Consider the following 19,985-nt stretch of genomic DNA (forward strand, 5'->3'; position numbering starts at 1 on the left):
TCAGCAGTCATCACATCACCTCCACACTGCCTGGCAGACACAGCCTGTGGCTGTTGTCTGTGTCCTCGGGCCTAGTGCTCTGCTTGGTGCTCACCTCCTTGTCCCACACTGGATGCACTAATTGCCTGCAGGTGGTTCCGTCTAACGCTTAGGGTTTGCACATTGTAGCTCTCAGTTTCTCTCTTTAATGCACCCAACTGTGTCCGCAGGCTGGTGTTCACTTTTTTATCTCAAGTATCTTTGAGATAGAGAACCAACAGTCATTCCAGAGAAGATAGAATTTTACACATCCCTACCCCTCAGCCCCTTCCCCCCCACCCAAGTGCTGGGGGTAGAATTCAGGGCCCCGTGAATGCCAGGCAAGCATTCTTTCACTGAACCACATTCCCAACCTCAGGATAGGATTGCTAAGGAGAAGAGAAGTGTTTCCTTTGAGTCTGAAAATTGCATGTTGATGAACAGGAAAATAGTTCTAAGTCCCACCAATTGCTTAGCCAGAAGACTTGGGAGAAGTAAAGTGAATCTGCTTTCGGGGCATGAGTTGTGCATGTGGTGGGGGGCACCTTCCTCAGGTGCTGCAGTGGATTTGTCCACGGGGGTTTCAGAGTACCCCTGGCAACCTAAGAAATCATCTCTCCGGGAAACCTATTCTCTGAATCTACAGGGAACTACTCTGTAAGTGTGTTGATGGACTAGTGGGCCCCCGAAAGCAAATCTTTAGGAAAGAAAATGCAGAGTGCAATGCCATTAGGTTATTACAGGCTCCTCTGGTTCCCTGTCACCCTTTTACATCCCTGGGGTTGAGACCCCACTCTGACAACCACTGAGGCTTGGGGCAAGACTGGCTGTGCAGATGGCAGGGTGAGAAGTATCTCAGCATTTATTGCTGTCAGCTCTGCTGGCCTTCTTGAGGGCAGGAGTGCTGCTTGTGCTCCTGAGGGCCTGCTGGACCTGAGCCCACGCCTCTGGAGTAATGACCTTTATGGATCTGGTGGTATAAAAATAAATGGTCCTATTATTTATTGATCATTGTAAACTGTTGGACACATACAAGTTTTATGAGATTTACTAATATTTTATTGTTAATGAAAATGTTACCCCTTGATTGATTTCAGCTGCAGTTATTCTGGCAAGGTGCTATTAACTGGAAATTCCCTGTTAGCTGGATTCAGATCTGCATTTGTGTAGATCCTGTATTATACTGGGTAAATGAGCATCTGGATGTACTGGTTGGTGGAAGGATGGAACCAGGACACAAAGGCTCAGTCCTCATTAACCTGCCAGGGGTTGGCATCCAAATATGTAACATTTCTGTTGCATCTTTTGTTTCCACAGTGAGAGAAAAACGCAAGAGTCTCTTCATTAACCATGTAAGTGAAGCTGTCTCCCTGTGTTTTTCATGATGACGGTAAAGTGTAAAGAGCTTGAATAACTATGTCTTCATTGAGTAAAATGGTTCATGTATTGAGTCAGTACTTAGAAGAAGGTTGCATTGTACTCACGCTCCATTTGGCTTGTAATTGGACAAACATCACTTGATATTTATCCACTGTCCCAAAGGTTTTTCCAGATTCCCTAGACTGCTGTTGTTAACAGTGTGAACAGTGCCATTGCCAATACCACACAGGTCCAAATAAAAGCCGCTTCATTTTAATTTCTAATCCATTCTTTATACTAACTTCTAAATCATTGTTTCCTTATAGCTCATTTTCATGTGAATAAACAGAACCATTTCCATTAGCAGCTAACTGCCTCCTTACTCACTTTGTTCTATCCAGTCTCTGTTTAAAGGTCCAATAGCATCTGCACATTCTTTGGGTTCTCAGAAAAGGATAAACTTGACAGTTTAATTTGAAAAGATTTTTCAAAACTTCAGCTCTAGCTAGCACCTTGGCCACTCTGAGCAGTATATTTTCCTTTGGCATCCATGCAGGGTATGTCCCCTCCAGAGACTTCTTCCCTGTTTGAGCAGTGGGTGCTGCTGGCTGACTCTGCCTCCCAGCCCACACCCCAAAGCAAGCTCTGCTACAGGCAAGTTACAGCCACCCACTTCTCCTTCTGAAATATGTCCCACTTTCTTCAGGAAAAACTCTGTCCATGAGATCTGGATCGGTGAAGTAGATAAATGATCAACATAGTGTGTTATAAACCCTCAGGCTGAAAAAAAAGACTTTATTTGACCTCACAAAGTTTTTCTCAGGATTCTGAGACTGTCAGCCTTTAAGTACTTACAGACCTTGACATAGTGAAGCTGTGTATTAGGATTGTATTGCCTGCCCTTAGAAAATCTGGACAAAATGTATTTGGAAAGAATCTGTAAGCCAGGTCCGTATACTCAAGAGGCATCATGCTGGGCCGGTGGGAGACTGATGGTTCTTTTGTGGGCAATGTCAACCTGTATATTTGTGCATCAGCATTTTTCTAGGGGTCAGAGAGCCTGTAGTTTTTATCAGATTCTTAAAATGATTCATGAGTCCTTTCCTGATCCCTTAGATTTTGCAGCATTGGTATAAAGCATCTGTCCAATCAGATGTCACTAAGAAAGGATGATGGAAATTGCTGTCTTTTCTTTTTTAAAGCAGTGCTTACTTGAATATAGGAATGTGAGTGATTGAATCTAATTCTCTAAATCCTTGATTCCATTTGTTTACCTGCTGTGTGTAAGCTTGAATGCTTTCACCCCTTAGCGTGTCTGAAAGGAGCTTGCAGGGTGGGATGTGTGAGCTGAAAGGGAAGTCAGGTCTTCTTTGCTTATTGCAGCTCCAGGTGTGGTGAGGAGTGAGACAGGTGTGCTCTCTGGTTCTGACTAAACCCCTGTTTTGATATGCTCTCCCACCGAACCTCGCACTTTGTGCCCTGCACATCCTCACACCTGCTGTGTGCTGACCCTGTGTGTGGGTAGGCTGTGCCTCTGGTCTCAGGATGTCCTCCCTAACTTAGCCCAGCCCTCAAACCTCTCTGAAACCTCCTATGTCCTGACAGCATGTGAAGTCACACAGTTCTTGTGATCTCTCAGGTGCACTTGTTCCTGTGTCAAAGAAGGATCAGAGCTAAGTGTCTTATGTAACAGATGAGCCTGGAGCCAGTGACCCTCCAGTTAATGTGCAGACCTGGCTGCAGATGAGCATGTCACTTCTGCCTCCGCTGGGAAAAGCCTTGGAGTGTGCCATCCCATCCCACTGAATGCAGCTTGAGTGAAATTACCTGCAAGTTCAGTTAGGCCAAAGCAGTAGAGACTGGATAAGGAATAATCAGTGTTGTCTGCTGAGTACTTCACTGGATGTGCCAGACCCTGTTCCGGTTGCTTGAACATAATTAATGCATGTTTTTAGCATAGTAACCACAGTATCATGTATCATTCCCATTTTATTGATGGGGAAACTGAGGCACAAACAAGTTAACAAAATAAACAATAGAACCAAGATTGAGACTTGGCTCTTGCACTGTCAGGTAGTGACACCATTTTTCACAGGGACAGAGGTTATTTTATTTATTTATCTGAAGTTGGAGGATAACATTTATAATTAAATTTTCATAGGACAGTCTGTAGGATCATTTCTCTAAATATGGATCCCAAGTAAAACTTGTAATTTAAATTACTCTTAAATTCTAGAAGACCAGGTATTCTTTGACCTGGTTTTTGTATAACCTTATCATATTTTACTTGCTGTATTGTGAGAGAGCTTTTTGTTTTGCTTGCTCAGTCAAGTTCCTGGAAACCTTTTTAATATTTGATTTGCCTTTTTGTAAGGAATATTGTTTAATTTCTTCTTCACGTTTCTGATGACCCTACTTTGTACATGTTGCTCAGGTAACCTACAAAAAGGCTATTATTTAAGAGAAGTGAAAGCAGATGTTGTAGATAAGCCAGGTAAGAGAAATGGGAATGGTTCTACTGAATTCCTAGGGTGATGATAACTACAGAGAAAATTTCTAATGTCCTTCAGATGAAGAAAATAAGGTTTTTCTGGCTTCCAGTACACATCAGCACGTGAAAAGAGTAACTTTGGCCCAGAATTTGGGGGCAGTGAAGAGGCAACAGGGAATAGAACCCAAGGCCAGAGAAGAGGGTAGACACTTAACTGGCTCCAGACAGCCGAGAGAGACTTGGAGGATCAGGGGAAAGGGAGCTGCTTCAGCAAGGGCGTATTACAAGTTTTAAAGCCTGAAACCATTTGAGAATAAACTGCTCTGGGAGTTTGACAGCTAGGTAAATCAGGGTATTTATAAAGATTATAATCAGCACTTGTGTTTTAGATGTATTTAGAATGAAGAGTATTTATAGAAAAATTTAGTACATTATAAAACATTTTTAAAGGCATATATAAGGGCTTTATTTTAAAGGTGGCATTTAAAATTTACTAAAGTTTTGGGTTTGTTTTTTATGTTTAGTTATTTTAATAAGTCTTTCATTAAAATGTGAACATAAATTTTGATAACATTGTGGGTAGCTGCAAACTGAGAGAAAACTCATGCCTTTTACCTCAGCTTAGGTCTTCTCTTGACATCCTGCTGCTACCTGGTGACAGCATACCTAGAGTGAATTGATCATTATAAGAAGTTAAAAAAGGGGATAGTATTCAAGCAGAGAAAATCAAAAGGCCACCTTCCCTTTCTTCTCATTGGGTGAAGGTGTGCTGTAGAATTATAAAAGTCAAACTGGGGAAGCTATGTAGTATCATCCTCATGAGGAAGAAAGGCAGTTAGAGAGTGTCATTGATCAGCTCAGCAAAAGCCACATTATTAGTTGGACCTGGAGCTGAAGGAATTTTGTCTGAGCACTAGTTCCACCACCAGCTAATCGGACAACCTTGGAAAAGCCTTGCAGGCTCAGTTGTCTTATCTTCTAGGATAGATCAGAATCCCTGGCCTGCTTGACCCAAAGGAGGTACTGAAGGAAAGGTGATTTGCAAACTCTTTATAGTATCTTATAAATATATCAATATTATTATTGCCCAGTAGTGTTTAGGTAATTCCATTAATTTTCTGAGTTGAGTATTAAAACTGATAAAAGTCTGGGATTTTGAGTATGGATAGTTTTTCATGATTACCGAGAGCGGGAGGAATATATTCTGGGAGGAATATATTCTGTTAAGCTCCTTTTGAGAATACTTAGTTTTTGCTCCTCTTAAATAGTTGACTTCTCCTTTTGAGCTTTGAGTGAGACAGGGGCAGAATTACTTGTAAAATGGTGTCTCATCTGTTTGTATTCTTGGTCTGTAAATCATAAAAGACAAGGACTAAAGTGATTTTGATCCAGAAGCTTCCATTTTAAAAAATTCTAAACCTTACTTCTCTGGGACATTTGCTCTTTTGTGGGGAAAGGGTCTGCATTCTTTGTTTTCTTTTTCTTTTTAATTTTATCAGTACATGTTTGCAATACAGTGGATCCTTGACCTACAAACTGAGTTTGTTCCCAAGGGCTGGTTGTAACTCAGGTTGGTCAGTTGAAGGCTCCAGCTCCTCTACATAGCCTTCAAAGCCTCTCTCCTGTACACAGGCAGATCTCAGTGTCCCTAGAGAGACACTGGCCCAGGATTTCTCTGTTAACCCCACACAAGAAAGGATGTTGTCATGTTCCTTCCAGAACTCTTTAAGGATTAAGTCTCTGTCTCAGGCCATTGGGAAGCACAAGTGGCCAGCATTCAGGTGATAACTCAAGACTTTGGTCATAAGTTAAAACTAAAATTTGGGGCGTAACCCGTTTTTCCTGTGTCAGACTGGTCGTAACTTGAGGGACCACTAATCATGAAGTTACATTCATCTTAGAGAGTAGATTACATGTACAAAATGCACCTTGATTCTTTTTTATTCCCCTTCCCCTTATCACTTCCCTCCATCTCTAGATCCTCTTTCCCCATTTTCATTATTATTATGATGATTTTTAGTTCATGTTTATGACATATAATGTTTACAGTCATTGTGGGTATTTGATACATGTAATGACACATCTTAAATCTTTTTACTTCTCCACCCCTTCCAATTTGCAAAAGATCTATCTTTCTGTTTCTGTCTGTTTTCCTCTTTACACCTTAAGGAGAATAGCTGGGTCAAATGGAATTTCTCACTTTAGTTCTTTGAGAAGTCTTCATACCGATTTCCACAATGGTTGTAGTAGTTTACCTTTGCTCTTGATAGAAGGTACCCTTAGTAAGCAGCTGCTCTGCTGGCCTCCATGCATTATACTTGGAGCATGGGGAAGAAGGCTGACTAAGATGTTAATCTCAGTAAAATTTTAAAAATCCAGAAAGATTAATGAAATCCAACTTTTATCTTGAAGTAATTTCAAGTGATAAAACCGCTGCAGCAATAATTACAGAGTACATAGCTTTCACTTGTCACTGGAGGAACCTTAGACACTGGGTCTGAGACACTTGTGCTTGACTAGGATATTGAAGTAGATGTTTTGTACTTTTCCTTTTCCTTCACAGAATATCTAGAAATGAAAATGGCATACACACCGCAGTGCTGGTACAGATGACAAGTTCGTATGTGATGTCAGTCCCAGGAACGTACTGGTTATGTCTATGGAGGTCTTTTCCTTCCTTTCCCTTCCCTTCCCCTTCTCCAGCCTACCCCTCCCCTGTACTGCCCCCCCGCCCCCACTTGTGGTGCTGGGGATCAAACCTAGGGCCTTGCACCTGCTAGGTAAGTGCCTTACCACTGAGCTGCACCCCCAGCCAGCTTTCCCTTTTCTCCTGTCCCATCCTTCCTATACCCTTCCTCTTTTTCTCACTCTTTCCCTCTCCTGATTAGGTACTTGAGTCCTGTGCAGTCTATACACACATAGGATAGCTAAGGGGACATTGGCTCCCTGCTGCTTTCTAGGGTCCTTTGAAAACTTTGCTCCCCTTGTAAGACACCCAGCTGTGAAAATGCCCCGATCAGTGCCAGGGTTTGTGACAGACATTCACGATACACTCCCAGTGAAAGGTGCTGTGTTCACAGCTCCAGTCTTTTCTGTGTATTAAGAGGACCTCATTCCTAAATAAGAGGCACAATTTTCCCACTGCTCAGATGCTGCAGTATGTGGCAGTCTGCCTTTCTGGCTCCATTGCTACCATTTGCCCAGGGGACCCTGGTTGTTTCTCACACTGGCTGGATGGGTGCACAAGACCCTGCATGCTGCTTTGCGTACTGCACTATCATTTTACTTTTTCTCTCACCCTTCCCTTTCCCCTGGCCCCGCCCTTCCCTTCCCTTCCCTTCCCTTCCTTTTGGGGTGAACCCAGGACCTTTGTACTGAGCTACATCCCCAGACCATTTTTTCTTTATTTTTGAGACAGGGTCTTGCTAAGTTGCCCGGGCTGGACTCAAACTTGCAATCCAGTTGCCTCAGCCTCCCAGAGAGCTGGGGTTATGGGCATGCCCCACCATGCCTAGCTGAATATTCTTATATCATTTTTTGTGTAAACAAATGTTTTCATTTCTCTTGGTCATATACCTAGGAACAGAATTAGTATTCAGAATTGTAACTCTACATTTAACATTTTGTGAAGTTACCAAGCTGTTTTTCGAATTAGCCAGTCATTGTTTTTTTGTTGTTGTTGTTTTTTTCCGTACCGGGGATCGAACTTGGGTCCTTGTGCTTGCGCAGCAGGCAGCGAAACCACTGAGCTAAATCCCCGGCCCAGTCATTGTTTTTAATATTTGTTTGCTGTCCAGTAAATTTGATTTTTAGCTGATCAACAGTAAGGTACATTCTTGCTTTCTCAAAACACAACTCTTGGGGCCAGGGATTTAGCTCAGTGGTTCTACTGCCTGCCTTGCAACCGCAAGGACCCAAATTTGATCTCTGGTACCAAAAAACAAAACAAAAACAAAAACACAACTCTTATTTTTTCTTTACTTTTGGTTATTTTAAACTTTACCCAAAAGAAGATGTGACTCTTTGGAACCAGTAAAGTTTTGACTAAGATAACTGCTTTCGTAGAGAAATGTGGAGCTATGTTACTCAAGAGTAATTTGGTTTAGCAGGGGAGTTCTGTGGCTTGGATTCCAGATGTGCTGTGATGCCGAGTTCCACCGAGGAACTCGGCATCACCTTTAAAGGAATCACACCACTTGCCGGCTCCTCAGGATGGATGTGGGCACAGTGGAAGTGGGATATGTGACAGGACGGCTTTTCTCACAGTGTGTACTGAGCATGTGGAAGAGAGAGCTCGAAAACCCATGAAAGAAGCTTGATTTCATATAAACCAGGCCAAGACGTAACTCAATTTTGAGTCTTTTTTGAAGTCAAACAGTTTCAAGACTCACAACTGGATAAACATCCACCCACCATGTAAGAGTAAGGTTATGTCTCATTCTGCCCTCCCTGAAAACCACAGCCTGAAATATGTACAGCCGTTGCATTAAAAGACTGAAGAGATAGTAGAAAAGTGTTATTTTGGAAAGTGAGCCTCTTTTTCTTTCATGGCTACAGAAAGGACTCGGGCAGCAGTGAGCCTCAACTAGTGGCTGGCAGGAGAGGGCTCTGCTCCAGCCTTTTCCCCCCACACCAGGCTGGTCTTAGAGGAGAGCGGAGAGCAGAGGACATTTTCTGGTCTTACAGCCAGAGCTTTCGAGGAAAGGGCTTCCCATGAGAGTCAGTGCACAGATCCATGAGGAAGCCCAGGTTTGACTGGAGCTTGAAGTGAATTTGAGTGTCATTATTTAGTAGTAACAACACTCAGACTTACTGTGACCAGATGTTCACCTGCCATTGTTGGCACTTGTGTTCTTGGTCTCAGGTTAGTACAGTTTTCTGCTTTCACAGACAGTGATTTTGTCTCCTTGTGTTCCTAACTCCATGACTACTTGCTGTAAAAAATGGATCTTGCTGAAGCAGCTTATTCTTTTTTTCTCCATGGAATATAACAGCTTGAGGTCAAGGATGAGTGTTCTTCTCTGGCTTGTTTTCTTGCTGGTGTGCCTGCAGCGCGTTTGTCTCGCTAAGGAGTGGCAGAGCAACACTGAGCACCAGGCTCTCTGGCTGCATCTGTGCCCCCGAGGAGCCTGCATTGGAAGGTCTTGTCACCTTGGCTTTGGCTTTGCTCTGCTACCCCTGCCCTCCATCATCGTCCCTGAGCATTTCTCTGCCCAGGGGCAGAGGCTTTGCCATGGGCCAGCCCGTGGCCACACATGCTCTTTTCTGCCATCCTATGGCTGCCACTGCCATGGAGGCAGAGGCCATGGCTGATGCCAGGCTGGGAACGCAGTGGACCCAGGCAGGGAGCCATTCTCATTTGCTGATCTAAGAACACCATCCAGTCTCTCCCTTTACACACTTAGAGTCTAGCCTCCAGGCAGAACAGAGATGAAGGAGTGGAAGATGACAGTGGAAAGAGGGCAAACACAGGGCACAGAGGACACAGGGGAGTGACACTCAGCCCAGATGGTCTGAGGGTAGGAAGACATCCCGTGGGTAGGGTCCTCAGCAGAGTTCTGAAGGAGGAGTGATCAGGGAACATAAGAGCCCTGGAGAATGGTATGAAGAGTTTGGGGAAGCATGAGCGCGTGGGAACTACAGGGAGGAAGGCGCTGTCTTGGAGTCAGATAAATGTTCCTTTGAGCTCTTAGGTGTGACCTCAGAATTGTGACTTTATTTCCCTGACCGCCTTTGACTCTCTCTGTAATGACAGCTGAACCTGCCTTCAAGGATGATGTTTGTAAGCTGTAAATGTACACATAGATAGTATCAGAACATTGCCAACTTACATTTGATGACCATTAAATAACACTGTTGCAGCTGTCACGTAATTAGACATAGAGTGCAGTGTTATGGGAGAAGGAAGTGAGTGGTGGGCCGAGGAGATGAGTGTCCACTTCCCTGAGTACACGGCCTCTCGGTCATTTGAGCAGGGAGAGGCAGAGTGATTACTGTCATCATTGTATAGGTGAGAACTGAGAGTAGCCATTCATATACCAGATAGTGGCTCAAGGAGTGTTTGTTTGTTTGTTTGTTTTGGTACCAGGGATCGAACTCGGGACTTTGTGCTTGCAAGGCAGGCGCCAGAACCACTGAGATAAATCCCTGGCCCAAGAAGTGTTGAAGAAAGGATGATTTTTGAAATGTACTAAGAAGGTAGAATAAATAGCACTTGATGTAAGAAATCGAAGGAAAGGAAGATATGATTTAAGAATGTTTGTGGGATTTCCAGTTTTAAGCCATTACAGTTGATTGAAGGAACAGATTAATTCGACCTTGAAGCATCTGTGAGGAATATGTGAGGTAGAGAGGTCTGCCAGGCCTGAGGAGGCAGAAAGCAGTTGAAATGATGAGAATGCATGAGAGTCCCCTGGAGGCGGGGAGAGTGGAGGGTGAAGAAAAGACCATCCTAGTAAGAAAGGCAGAGTCCACAAAAGTGAATGAGACTGAGTGGCCAGAAAGAGGAGAGCTAGGAGAAAAATCTAAGAGTCTCACGTCAAAACTTAAGCTAATATTAGGTCTGAAAAGTGCTTCTTGGCCAATCAGTTGTGAGTTGTTAGTGACTGGGAAGACAGTGCAGGGTGAGCCTGCTGAGAAAGAAAGCCTGGAGGAGTGGAGGGATGAAGAAGGTGTGGTCTCCACCAGAGGTGAGGGGGAGGCCCTCAGGCTCCTTTACCAGGGAGGAAGAAAAGAGCTGAGCGGCCCCTGCCTGCTGCCTCTGTTCCCCTGATGCACATTCCCATGAGGCAGCTCGCTCAGGGAGAGGATTTGAGGAGCGTGTGTGTGAGCTCTGAGGAGTTGGGCTCGGGTCTTTCTGGCGAGTCCAGGGAGATCTTATCCCTGCCCCATCCTGCACTCCAGGTGTGTGTATGTGTGCGTGGGTGCCCACCCAGGAGTGTGTACCTAAGTATCTTTGTATCTGACAGACACTCGTTGGAATTACCTAAGGAGGTGATCCTATTATTTTGAACACATGATAACTCTTTAATAAAATCTTGTAAAATATATCCAACAATTTTTATATATTAGTGGACCTTGATGTAAAATTATTTTGTACTGTGACACTAAATAAGCAGACCAGTGTTTCAGTGTAGCTCTAAAATTCTATTATTTGACATAAGCATAGTTTATTTTATAAAATTACATTCTTTCAAAGATATAAACTTTCATGTCTCTAGAAAGAATCTATATTTGGGCTTCTCACTAACCCGACTGCTCCCTGCTGCCCTTCTAAGCAGAGTTCATGATTGGCCTGACAGTGTCTTCTCTGATAGGGAGACGCTTGTCATTCATGGGACTCTCTCTGCAAGCTATTTGCATATGCCTATCCTTCCCAAGTAAAACATTGTCTTAGGCATATGATTTTAAGTGTTATGTATATTAGGCATAGAGAGCACTCCTACTGATTTGTTGACAGTGGTCAGTGCTTAATATTAACCCAGATGCTCCTCATAGTGGCCCCAGGAGGGACAGGCTGTTATCGTCATCTGTATTCCCCAGGTGTGGAAATTGAGGTGCAGGGTGCGGAGGCTACTTGGTGACTTCCCCAGGCACCCCTGGTAGTTTTGGTGAGTCAGATCCGTAGCCAAGCGTCTGTATCTTCCCCACTTTGCTCTGCTGTTTCTCCAATGCATCTTATCACTGTTATTTACTAGCAAAGATTGGAACCTAAGTGGAGTGCCTGTGTGTGTCACTCATGTGTAAACATAGTGATTTTTCAAAATCATGCTAGTAAAAGAATACATTTTTTTGCTAGAAATGAGAACTAACACACCGTGTGCTAATTAAAAACTCAGTTAACCAAGTAGGATAGATCCTTCGGTGGAGCTGTGTGACGCTGCCTCTGCCTTCAGAGGCACTGTGAAGGTCTAAGCTGTGTGAGTCAGTGGTTGTGTAGTGCTGCACATTGCTTTTTTCTGCCATGGCCTCAAAGAACAGTTCAGCACCTGAATCAGGGAATCAACCCTGAACTCAAGACCATTACTGGTAGAAGGATTCTGGCCAGCTCAGCTGTTAGTGGTGTGGGCCTTCCAGTTAAGTAAGTTACACTTACTTACATTCTACAACTCTTGCAGTCCTGACACCGGCAAATGAGGTAATGACCCAGTAGCATTTAAAGTGATGAAATACACTGAAACCAAAAATCTAATGACTTAATACATAGAGTTTTATTCAGTTTAGGAATTGTTGAAGAGTTTGAAAGCTGAGTTGGTGTCTCCTTGGGAAATGAAGGGCCTTCGCTCTTCAGGCCTCAGTTCTGGGAAACGAGGACTAACAGGAGGTCAGGACTGGGTCCCCTTGGCTTGAGTGATTAATCCTCCTAGCCTTGAGACTGAGCACAGAGGAGTATCCCGGGGCTGTGGCTCTAGTAGATGATCTCTTAGAGTATGAGGGGTGCAGACAGTGCTCGCTTAAGTGCACTGCTCATTGCTCTCCAACATCATGGCTTATATTTTCTTAAGGAAACAGGTGTGGATTTCTGCCACATTGAATCTTGAGGAAAATTGAAACCCCACAAGAAATAGAAGTCAAATATTATTGTCTCTTTGCTTCATTGGGATTACTAAAGTTATCCCATATCTCAAAAAATTCATTTACATATGAACTAATTACTGGATTTTTCTGTGATCATGGTATCTGTTAAGATTTTCGTTTGTAGTAAATTTTTGCATCTCTGGGGACAATGTGATAAGGATTTTTAAAGCTTGCTACCTATTTTAATATTTTCGTTAATATCCATTTTAATGATTGTTTAGTAAGTTTTATGTGACTTTAGCGTAATTGCTACAAGAAAGTAAAAAGTTTTTCTAATGCCTGTGGATTGTCTTAATGAGAATGTTGTGACATTTTGATAGGAAAATGCCATGTCAAAATTGCCATTCAAGTTGTAACTTGAACTTTACAAATTTTGTTCACATTTTACCCTTTCTTCACCGTGGTGAAACAATGTGAAGCAGTTTGAGAGAGAGAGGTCCACGGATTCTGAGAACAAGTCTGGTCTCCACTTCCTGACCTAAATGCTGTTTATATGAAACTGGGCCTGGAGAGTCAGAATGCTTTAGTGGAGCGGTGCCCTCTAGCTGTGATTTAAGGAATTGGCTACCCCAAATAGTACTTATCATTTAGTGTTAAGGGGAAATAATGTTTATAACATTGTTTATGCATTTCTCAAGCTACTGCATATCTTCATAATTTTATTGGAGAGGAAGCATATTAATTGAAAGTAAATGACAAAGTATTGAGGTAGTATTTGGTCTTTAACTGGTCTTAAGTTTTCTTTAAATTTGTGAGCTATGTATCCCCAGGGCTTTTGCTGAGGGAGGGCAGGTAGGCAAGTGATTTTATGATTTCCAAGGGATCAGTGTTTGGGTTGCTGAAAATGACAGAGTGCCAACATATCAGGCAAGTAGAAATTATTTGTATGATTGGATTTTGTTCTGATCAAGAGTTACTCTCATTGATATCTATTAATTATATTTTCCAAATAGTTGTCAGAAAACTACAGCAATCAATGACATCAGTGTATAACATAAATTGTTTTCTTTACCATAAAAGTTCTCCACACAACTGAAAACCTACAATTTTGAAAGAATCAGTAACGAGAGTGTATAAGCATACTACCTAAAGTCATCCTGTGGTGTATTTTCAAGTGTCAGATAACCTTCAAAATGCATTTTGTCCTTAACATAGGAACACTTTTCTTTATTCTCATGCTGAACTGTAAGCAGCCTAACCAAATTTAAATTAACTTTGGTTGCATTTTCCATAGCCCCCAAGTCAGCTGTTTCCCAAGAGTAGAGAAACTGGGTCCAGTGGATTCTTGTCTTGATCTTAGTACATAAAGCTAAAATGCCACCTTCATTGTTGGCTTTCAGTAATGCGGTGAGAGTGTCTTCCCTGCCTGACTCAGGCCTCAGGACCAGTAATTTTTATAGTCTCTGAAATGCACTATTTGATGCCTGGTTACAAAGATTTACTCTTCTCCTAATGAGGAAAATTTAGGAGTGTGGTGGAAGAACAAGAAGTTCATTTGATAATAAAATGTTTTTGTCTTGGTAGTGGTGATGTACACATTTTCCCTCTGTGATCTGATCTCAAATGAACAGAAGATGTCCCCTGGAAGAATTTTGAGCCCTGTGTAATGTCTTTGTCTATTTGCCATTGTTTTCTAGCATCCTCCAGGACAAATAGCAAGGAAGTACAGCTCCTGTTCCACGATCTTCCTAGATGATAGCACAGTCAGTCAACCAAACCTCAAGTACACAATTAAATGGTGAGTATACAGACTTCGGCCTTGCTGAATGCTTATTCTGTGCCTTAACCTGATGGCTAAGCTGGCTCCTTGTGGGTCTGGGAGTGATAAGATCGGCTGGTGGGTAGAAGGGGTACTGAAAATTCTAGAATTATTAAAAAATGGCTTTTGAGTTAAGATGTGGGACATTCAGAATATTTGTGCTTATTACTGTTTATATAGAAGACCAACATTTGAAGTCATTTTCGATGTAGATGATCCAACATGTATCTTTTAACTTTTGTGCATAGTTTGTACCCTTTTGTTTTGGATTGAAGCCATCCTGGCATAATTCTTTCTCTAAAGAGAGCATGGCTCCTTTAGGCTTGCAAGAAGCCCACTTGGCATGGGACAGGTGTGCACCTAGGGGCAGAAGAGCTGATATTGATTGGCCTTCTCACCAATAGCGAGGTTTGAATTAGGAGCCTTCCGAGTGGGGTCTTTAGTTCCTTATTTAAAATGGAATCAAAAGAGAGGGAGTCTTTGGATCGAATCCTTTCCTCTTACAGGGTAATTAGTTTTCTGATTTTAAGAGGTTTCACTGTAATGTTCCCACCAGCATTGAGATAGCAGCCACCCTTAATAGAGATCATGGAAAACTTGATGTGCTAGGGTCTAGATTTAGGTACTCAAGTGTGAAAAGTCTAGGGGTTTTTTGCCTCTGCAACACTTGTTTTAGAAAGTGCACATAGTTTTGTCATATGTTACCATATGAAAAAAGTGCTGACATTTCTGCTAATGAAGTATTCTATTTAAATGAGCCAACTTTTCAGGCTCACAAGTCCTGTTCTGAATGGGACTACGTGTGATGATCAGGTTTTAATCAGGCAGTGAGGACTATAAACATTTCTGTGGACAGTCCAGGCTGAAGGCAGAAGGCGAGGCTTCTTGGATGGAGGTACCTGTTTATGTAAAGTTCCATCTCTTCTGCAGGGTGACATACTTCTAAGATCCAGATAGGAATGTAGCATATGAGGAGCATGCCCAAGGCCTAGTGGACATGAGAAGTCCAATGGGAAGAGATTCATCTAGCTACCCACTACATTTCCCTGTGTGACCTTGCCGGAGCCAGTTACCACCCTTGGGCTGGAGTTCACTGCTGGGAAATGCAAGAGCGGTACCTCCTGGAAGTGTTTTGTAGATGTTAGGAGTAGGGGAGGTGTGGAAACCCCTGAAGGTCTGTGCACTTTGTGGCTCCTGGCACCTGCTCGATCTCTGCAGATCCCTGAATGAAAGCTTTCCCACCAATCCTGCGATGTTATGGGCAGGAAGCAAAGAAGAACAAGGAACAAGACAGCATTGCTAGATTTAGGGGCAGTGGGAACTCTTGAGACTCACAAGTAGATCTGACTTAGCTCTCAGCACTTCATCTTTGGATGACTTAAAATGACCACTAGCTTGGGCATAGACACTGGGAGCCTAGTGGGAAAACTAGGTAACATTTGCTAGTCCGTTGGTCACGTCTGGAAAGCAGCCACCTGAATTACAAATGTGTGCCTGTTTAGTCCACTGATTCCAGCCTAACTGCACCTATGGTCACCGGAGAGCATAAATGCTTCCCATTCAGATGCTGATTGAATCTGCCCAAGTATAGCTGAGTATTTGGACTTTTTTGTGGTGCTGGGGTTTCAACCCAGGGGCTTTGTCACTGAGCTACATTTCCAGCCCTTTTTATTTTGAAACAGGGTCTCACTAGGTTGTCCAGGTGTGACTTAAACTTGTATCCTCCTACCTCAGCCTCTTAGAGTGCTGGATTACAGGCGTGTGCGTCATTATTCCAGGCTGCCTGGACTTTTAAACTACACTATGAGATTGTTGTAGGCAACCAAGGTTGAGGACCCCTACGGGGCTGTGCTGTGTGTGAGTCTTGTGCACAGTGTCCTCCCTTCCCAGGTTTACAGCCCTTTGTGCAGATTGAATAGCTGAGGTTATCATGATACCCAGTCTGGCCTTTGGCTTGGGAGGAGACAGAGACCTTGGAGTCCTGAAGATTTCCACTCAGTCCACAGAAGCCAGAACTGTTGATAGGGCAATAATGATAATAGAAAGGAGATAATGCTTTTTTAAAGTTTTGGGTTGTTCTGTTTTGTTTTGGTACCCAGGATCGAACTCAGGTCCTTGCGCTTGTGGGGCAGGCGGCGGAACCACTGAGCTAAATCCCTGGCCCTTAAAGTTTTGTTTTATTTGATCATTATAACAACTCTGTGATGTGGGTTGTGTTGTGCTAAATAAAGTGAGGCCATGAAGATCCGGAGAGATGATGATACTAACTCAGTAAGTGAAGGAGTGCGAGCTGGAATACAGGTACAGTGGCCATCCCTGCCATCAGACCAGGGATATTTCTCCTGTGTCACCTTCCCTTGCAGGGAAGGGCAGGAACCATTTTCTTTCTAATCAGCCACAGATATTAAGCTATGCCCTACAGTAAACCCAGTCCTATGAAAAGCCCATCACTTCAGTCTGACATTGAATTAGAAAAGCAGTCATCACAGCGTGACTTAAATGAATACCCCAGTAATTTTTCTTTTTTTTCCAAGGGAGCGTGGTAGAGGGGCAAAAAACCATTATATGAGTCCGAAATGTTGGCATCTACTCTCTGAACCTGAGTTTCCTGTTTATAAAGTAGGATTAGTAACAGCCACTATTTTCTGTTCCAGGGCTGTTAATGTACGCAAAAACACTTTGAAAACTTACTACTATTGTTTTAAACTTCTAAAGCCCCTTCACCCCAGTTATAATCAGCTCATCACCTTAAACTCTTTTGAAAATGTTTCCATTTGCTCATGACCATTTTTAACACTTAACTGAAATCATTTGAATGAATAGATCTAGAAAGGGAAAGATTTGGAAGAATGTGAGCTTTGTGTGAGAGCAGGATTAGCCATTGTCACGTCACGTTACAGCAAACATCTGAGCTCTTTGGAATCTGCGGTATAAGCTCAAATCTCTGAGCTTGTGCCTTCCCATGCATTCATCTCTATGTTGATTTCCTGGATGGATGACACAGTTTTATTTTTCTATTTTAATCTGATAAAAGGAGATATTAATAAAGAAAATGTAAAAGACTCTTCTATGAAAAAATAAAATTTCATAATAAAAATAATAACAATAGTTAATATACTGTGTATTGTAATCTTAAAAGAATGGCTAAAATGTTACTCAGAGTACAGGTCATAGACAAAAAAGACACAGGGAAGAAACAAACAAAAGCACAAAACTTCTTCAGTGAACTGAGAAACTAGTATAAAGGTAACAAATTTAGCACATACATTAAAATATTTTTGAAACACCAAAATAATTTGGGGAATTATTTGGACTTCTCCTTACTTCCAGTGTATCTATCTTCAAGATAGATAGATACTCATATAAGAGAGCCATGCAATATTTAATTGTATATCTCATTTCACTTAACATTGTGTCAAGTTACATCCATTTGCCTATGAATGCCTCACATTTATCTTTCTTTATGACAGAGTAGTACTCCATTGTACCACAGTGAATAAATGTATAAATACAATATTTCTTTATCCATTCATCTATTAATGGACATATACCCAAGATCTAGCTATTATAAATTGTGCTGCTATTAACAGGGGTGTGCATGTATCACTGTAATACCGTAATTTTGACTGTTTTGGAAAGACACATAGAAGGGCCATAGCTGGGCCAAATGGAATTTCTATTTATAGTTTTTTGAGGAATCTCCATATTGATTTCCATAGTGGTTGTACTGTTTTACCTTTTCACCAACAGTGTAGAAGTGTTCATGTTTCCCCGTGTCCTCGCCAGCATTTGTTATTAGATTTTTTGATGATAGCCATTCTTTCTGGGGTAAGACAGTAAATATCCCAGTGTAGTTTTAATTTCTGTTTCTGTAATGGCCAGCAACATTGAACATTTTTTCATGTATTTATTGGCCACTTATACTTCTTTTTTTGAGATACGTCTATTCATTTTAGCTGCCCATTTTGTGACTGGGTCTTTTATTTGGGAGCTTTAATTTTTTGAGTTATTTTCCACCACCCATTCATGATAAAAGCCCTGAAGAAAATATACGGAGGGACCCAAATTCAATCTGATAATGGCCATTTAGTCTACTGCCAACATCATATTAAATGGGGAAAAACTGAAAGCTTTCCCTCTAAGGTCAAGAATAAGACAAGGATGTTCATTATCACCACTGCTGTTCAACATAGTCTTAGAAACATTAGCCAGGACAGTCAGGCAAGAAAAAGAAATAAAAGGGATACATATAGGAAAGGACGAAGTCAAAGTATTTATTTGCAGATGACATGATTCTCCATGTACATGATCCAATAAATTCTACCAAAAGACTCCTAGAATTAACAACTAAATTCAGCAATCTAGTAGGGTACAAAATAAACACACGAAAATTAATAACATTCATATATGCTGATAATAAACTCACTGAGAAATTAGGAAAACAATACTATTCATAATAGCATCAAGAAAAATTAAATACTTAGGAATTAACCTAAGGAAACAGAATACCTCTCCAGTGAAAATTACATGATTCTGCAAAAGGCAGTTGAGGAGCACATCAGAAAATGGGAAGATATCCCCTGTTCCTGGATAGGGAGAACCAAAATGATCCAAATGGCCATACTTCCAAAACTGATTTATAAATGTAATACAATCCCAATAAAAATACCAACAGCATTTCTCACAGACCTAGAGAATACAATCCTAAATTCATATGGAATGAGAAGAGATCTGGAATAGCAAAATTAATCATGGGTAACAAAAGCAAAGCAAGAGGCATCACAATTCCAGATTCGAAGATATACTGCAAAGCTCCTGTGGTTAAAACAGCATGGTACTGGCACAGAAACAGGCATGTGGATCAGTGGAACAGAATAGAGAAAGCAGGAACAAACCCAGGGACACATTCAGCTGTTTGATCTTTGACAAGGGCCAAAAACATACACTACAGGAAAGGTAGCCTCTTTAATAAATGCTGCTTAGAAAATTGGTTGTTCACAGGCAGAAGAGTTAAGTCTAGACCCATATATCTCATCATGTACTAGACTAAAATCAAAATGGACCAAAGATTGAAATGTTAAAACAGAAACACTTCATCTTCTGGAAGATACAATCTATAGAATAAATTCTTGAAGACATAGGCGTAGGCAAATTCTTTAAGAACAGAAGCCAGTGGCACAAGAAATAATACTGAGAATCAACACTGAGATCATATCAGATTAAAAAGCCCCTTTACAACAAAGGAAACAGCCAACAGAGTTAAGAGACAACCTACAGAATGGGCAAAACATTTTGCCAGCCATTCCTGTCAGTCAGTACTAACATCTAGCATGACGGTTTCTGTGTCTTCAGAGGACCAGAACACAATCTGATACAGCCAATTAGCTATGTTCTTAGAACATTTAAGGGGAATTTTTTTTTTGGCCACTTTTAGTTTGTCAATAACTAAAATACTTTGAGCAAAGAGGAAAGGATCTAGCCAGTTTATAAAAGAGGAAATTAAAAAAGATTAGTCTCCATCCTGTTGGAGAATATTTTTTCAAAAGACTGAAAGTGTCAGCAAGTGTGAGGTGAAACCAACCCTGGGGGAAGTACATCAAAGGGGTCTGCAGAAATGTTTGGCCGGAGGTGTTGGGAGCCTTACAATTATTAGTGGCTTTAGACTGTTTAATTCCAACTACAGGATGTTTTCTTATGGAAATGATATGGTTATAGATGGTACATACATTTATCTGTGAGGATGTTCATTATGGTATTGATTATAATTGTTGACTACTAGAA

General features: G+C 41.7%; 1 protein-coding gene across 3 annotated transcripts in view; it reads left to right on the forward strand.

The window, feature by feature from the left end:
• The window catches only part of Ccny (cyclin Y), a 166,382-nt gene that overhangs the window by 113,288 nt on the left and 33,109 nt on the right, over positions 1-19,985 (forward strand). For all 3 annotated transcript variants that reach the window (XM_004861884.4, XM_087206937.1, XM_087206938.1), the window contains 2 exons: positions 1,336-1,370; positions 14,083-14,183. In XM_004861884.4, the coding sequence (XP_004861941.1) occupies positions 1,336-1,370; positions 14,083-14,183 (136 nt within the window). The remainder of the gene's footprint in view (positions 1-1,335; positions 1,371-14,082; positions 14,184-19,985) is intronic.

The sequence above is a fragment of the Heterocephalus glaber genome, unplaced genomic scaffold (genome assembly GCF_053883595.1).
Source record: "Heterocephalus glaber isolate CG9 unplaced genomic scaffold, H.glaber_assembly_v1.0 deba00000738, whole genome shotgun sequence".
NCBI lineage: Eukaryota > Metazoa > Chordata > Mammalia > Rodentia > Bathyergidae > Heterocephalus > Heterocephalus glaber.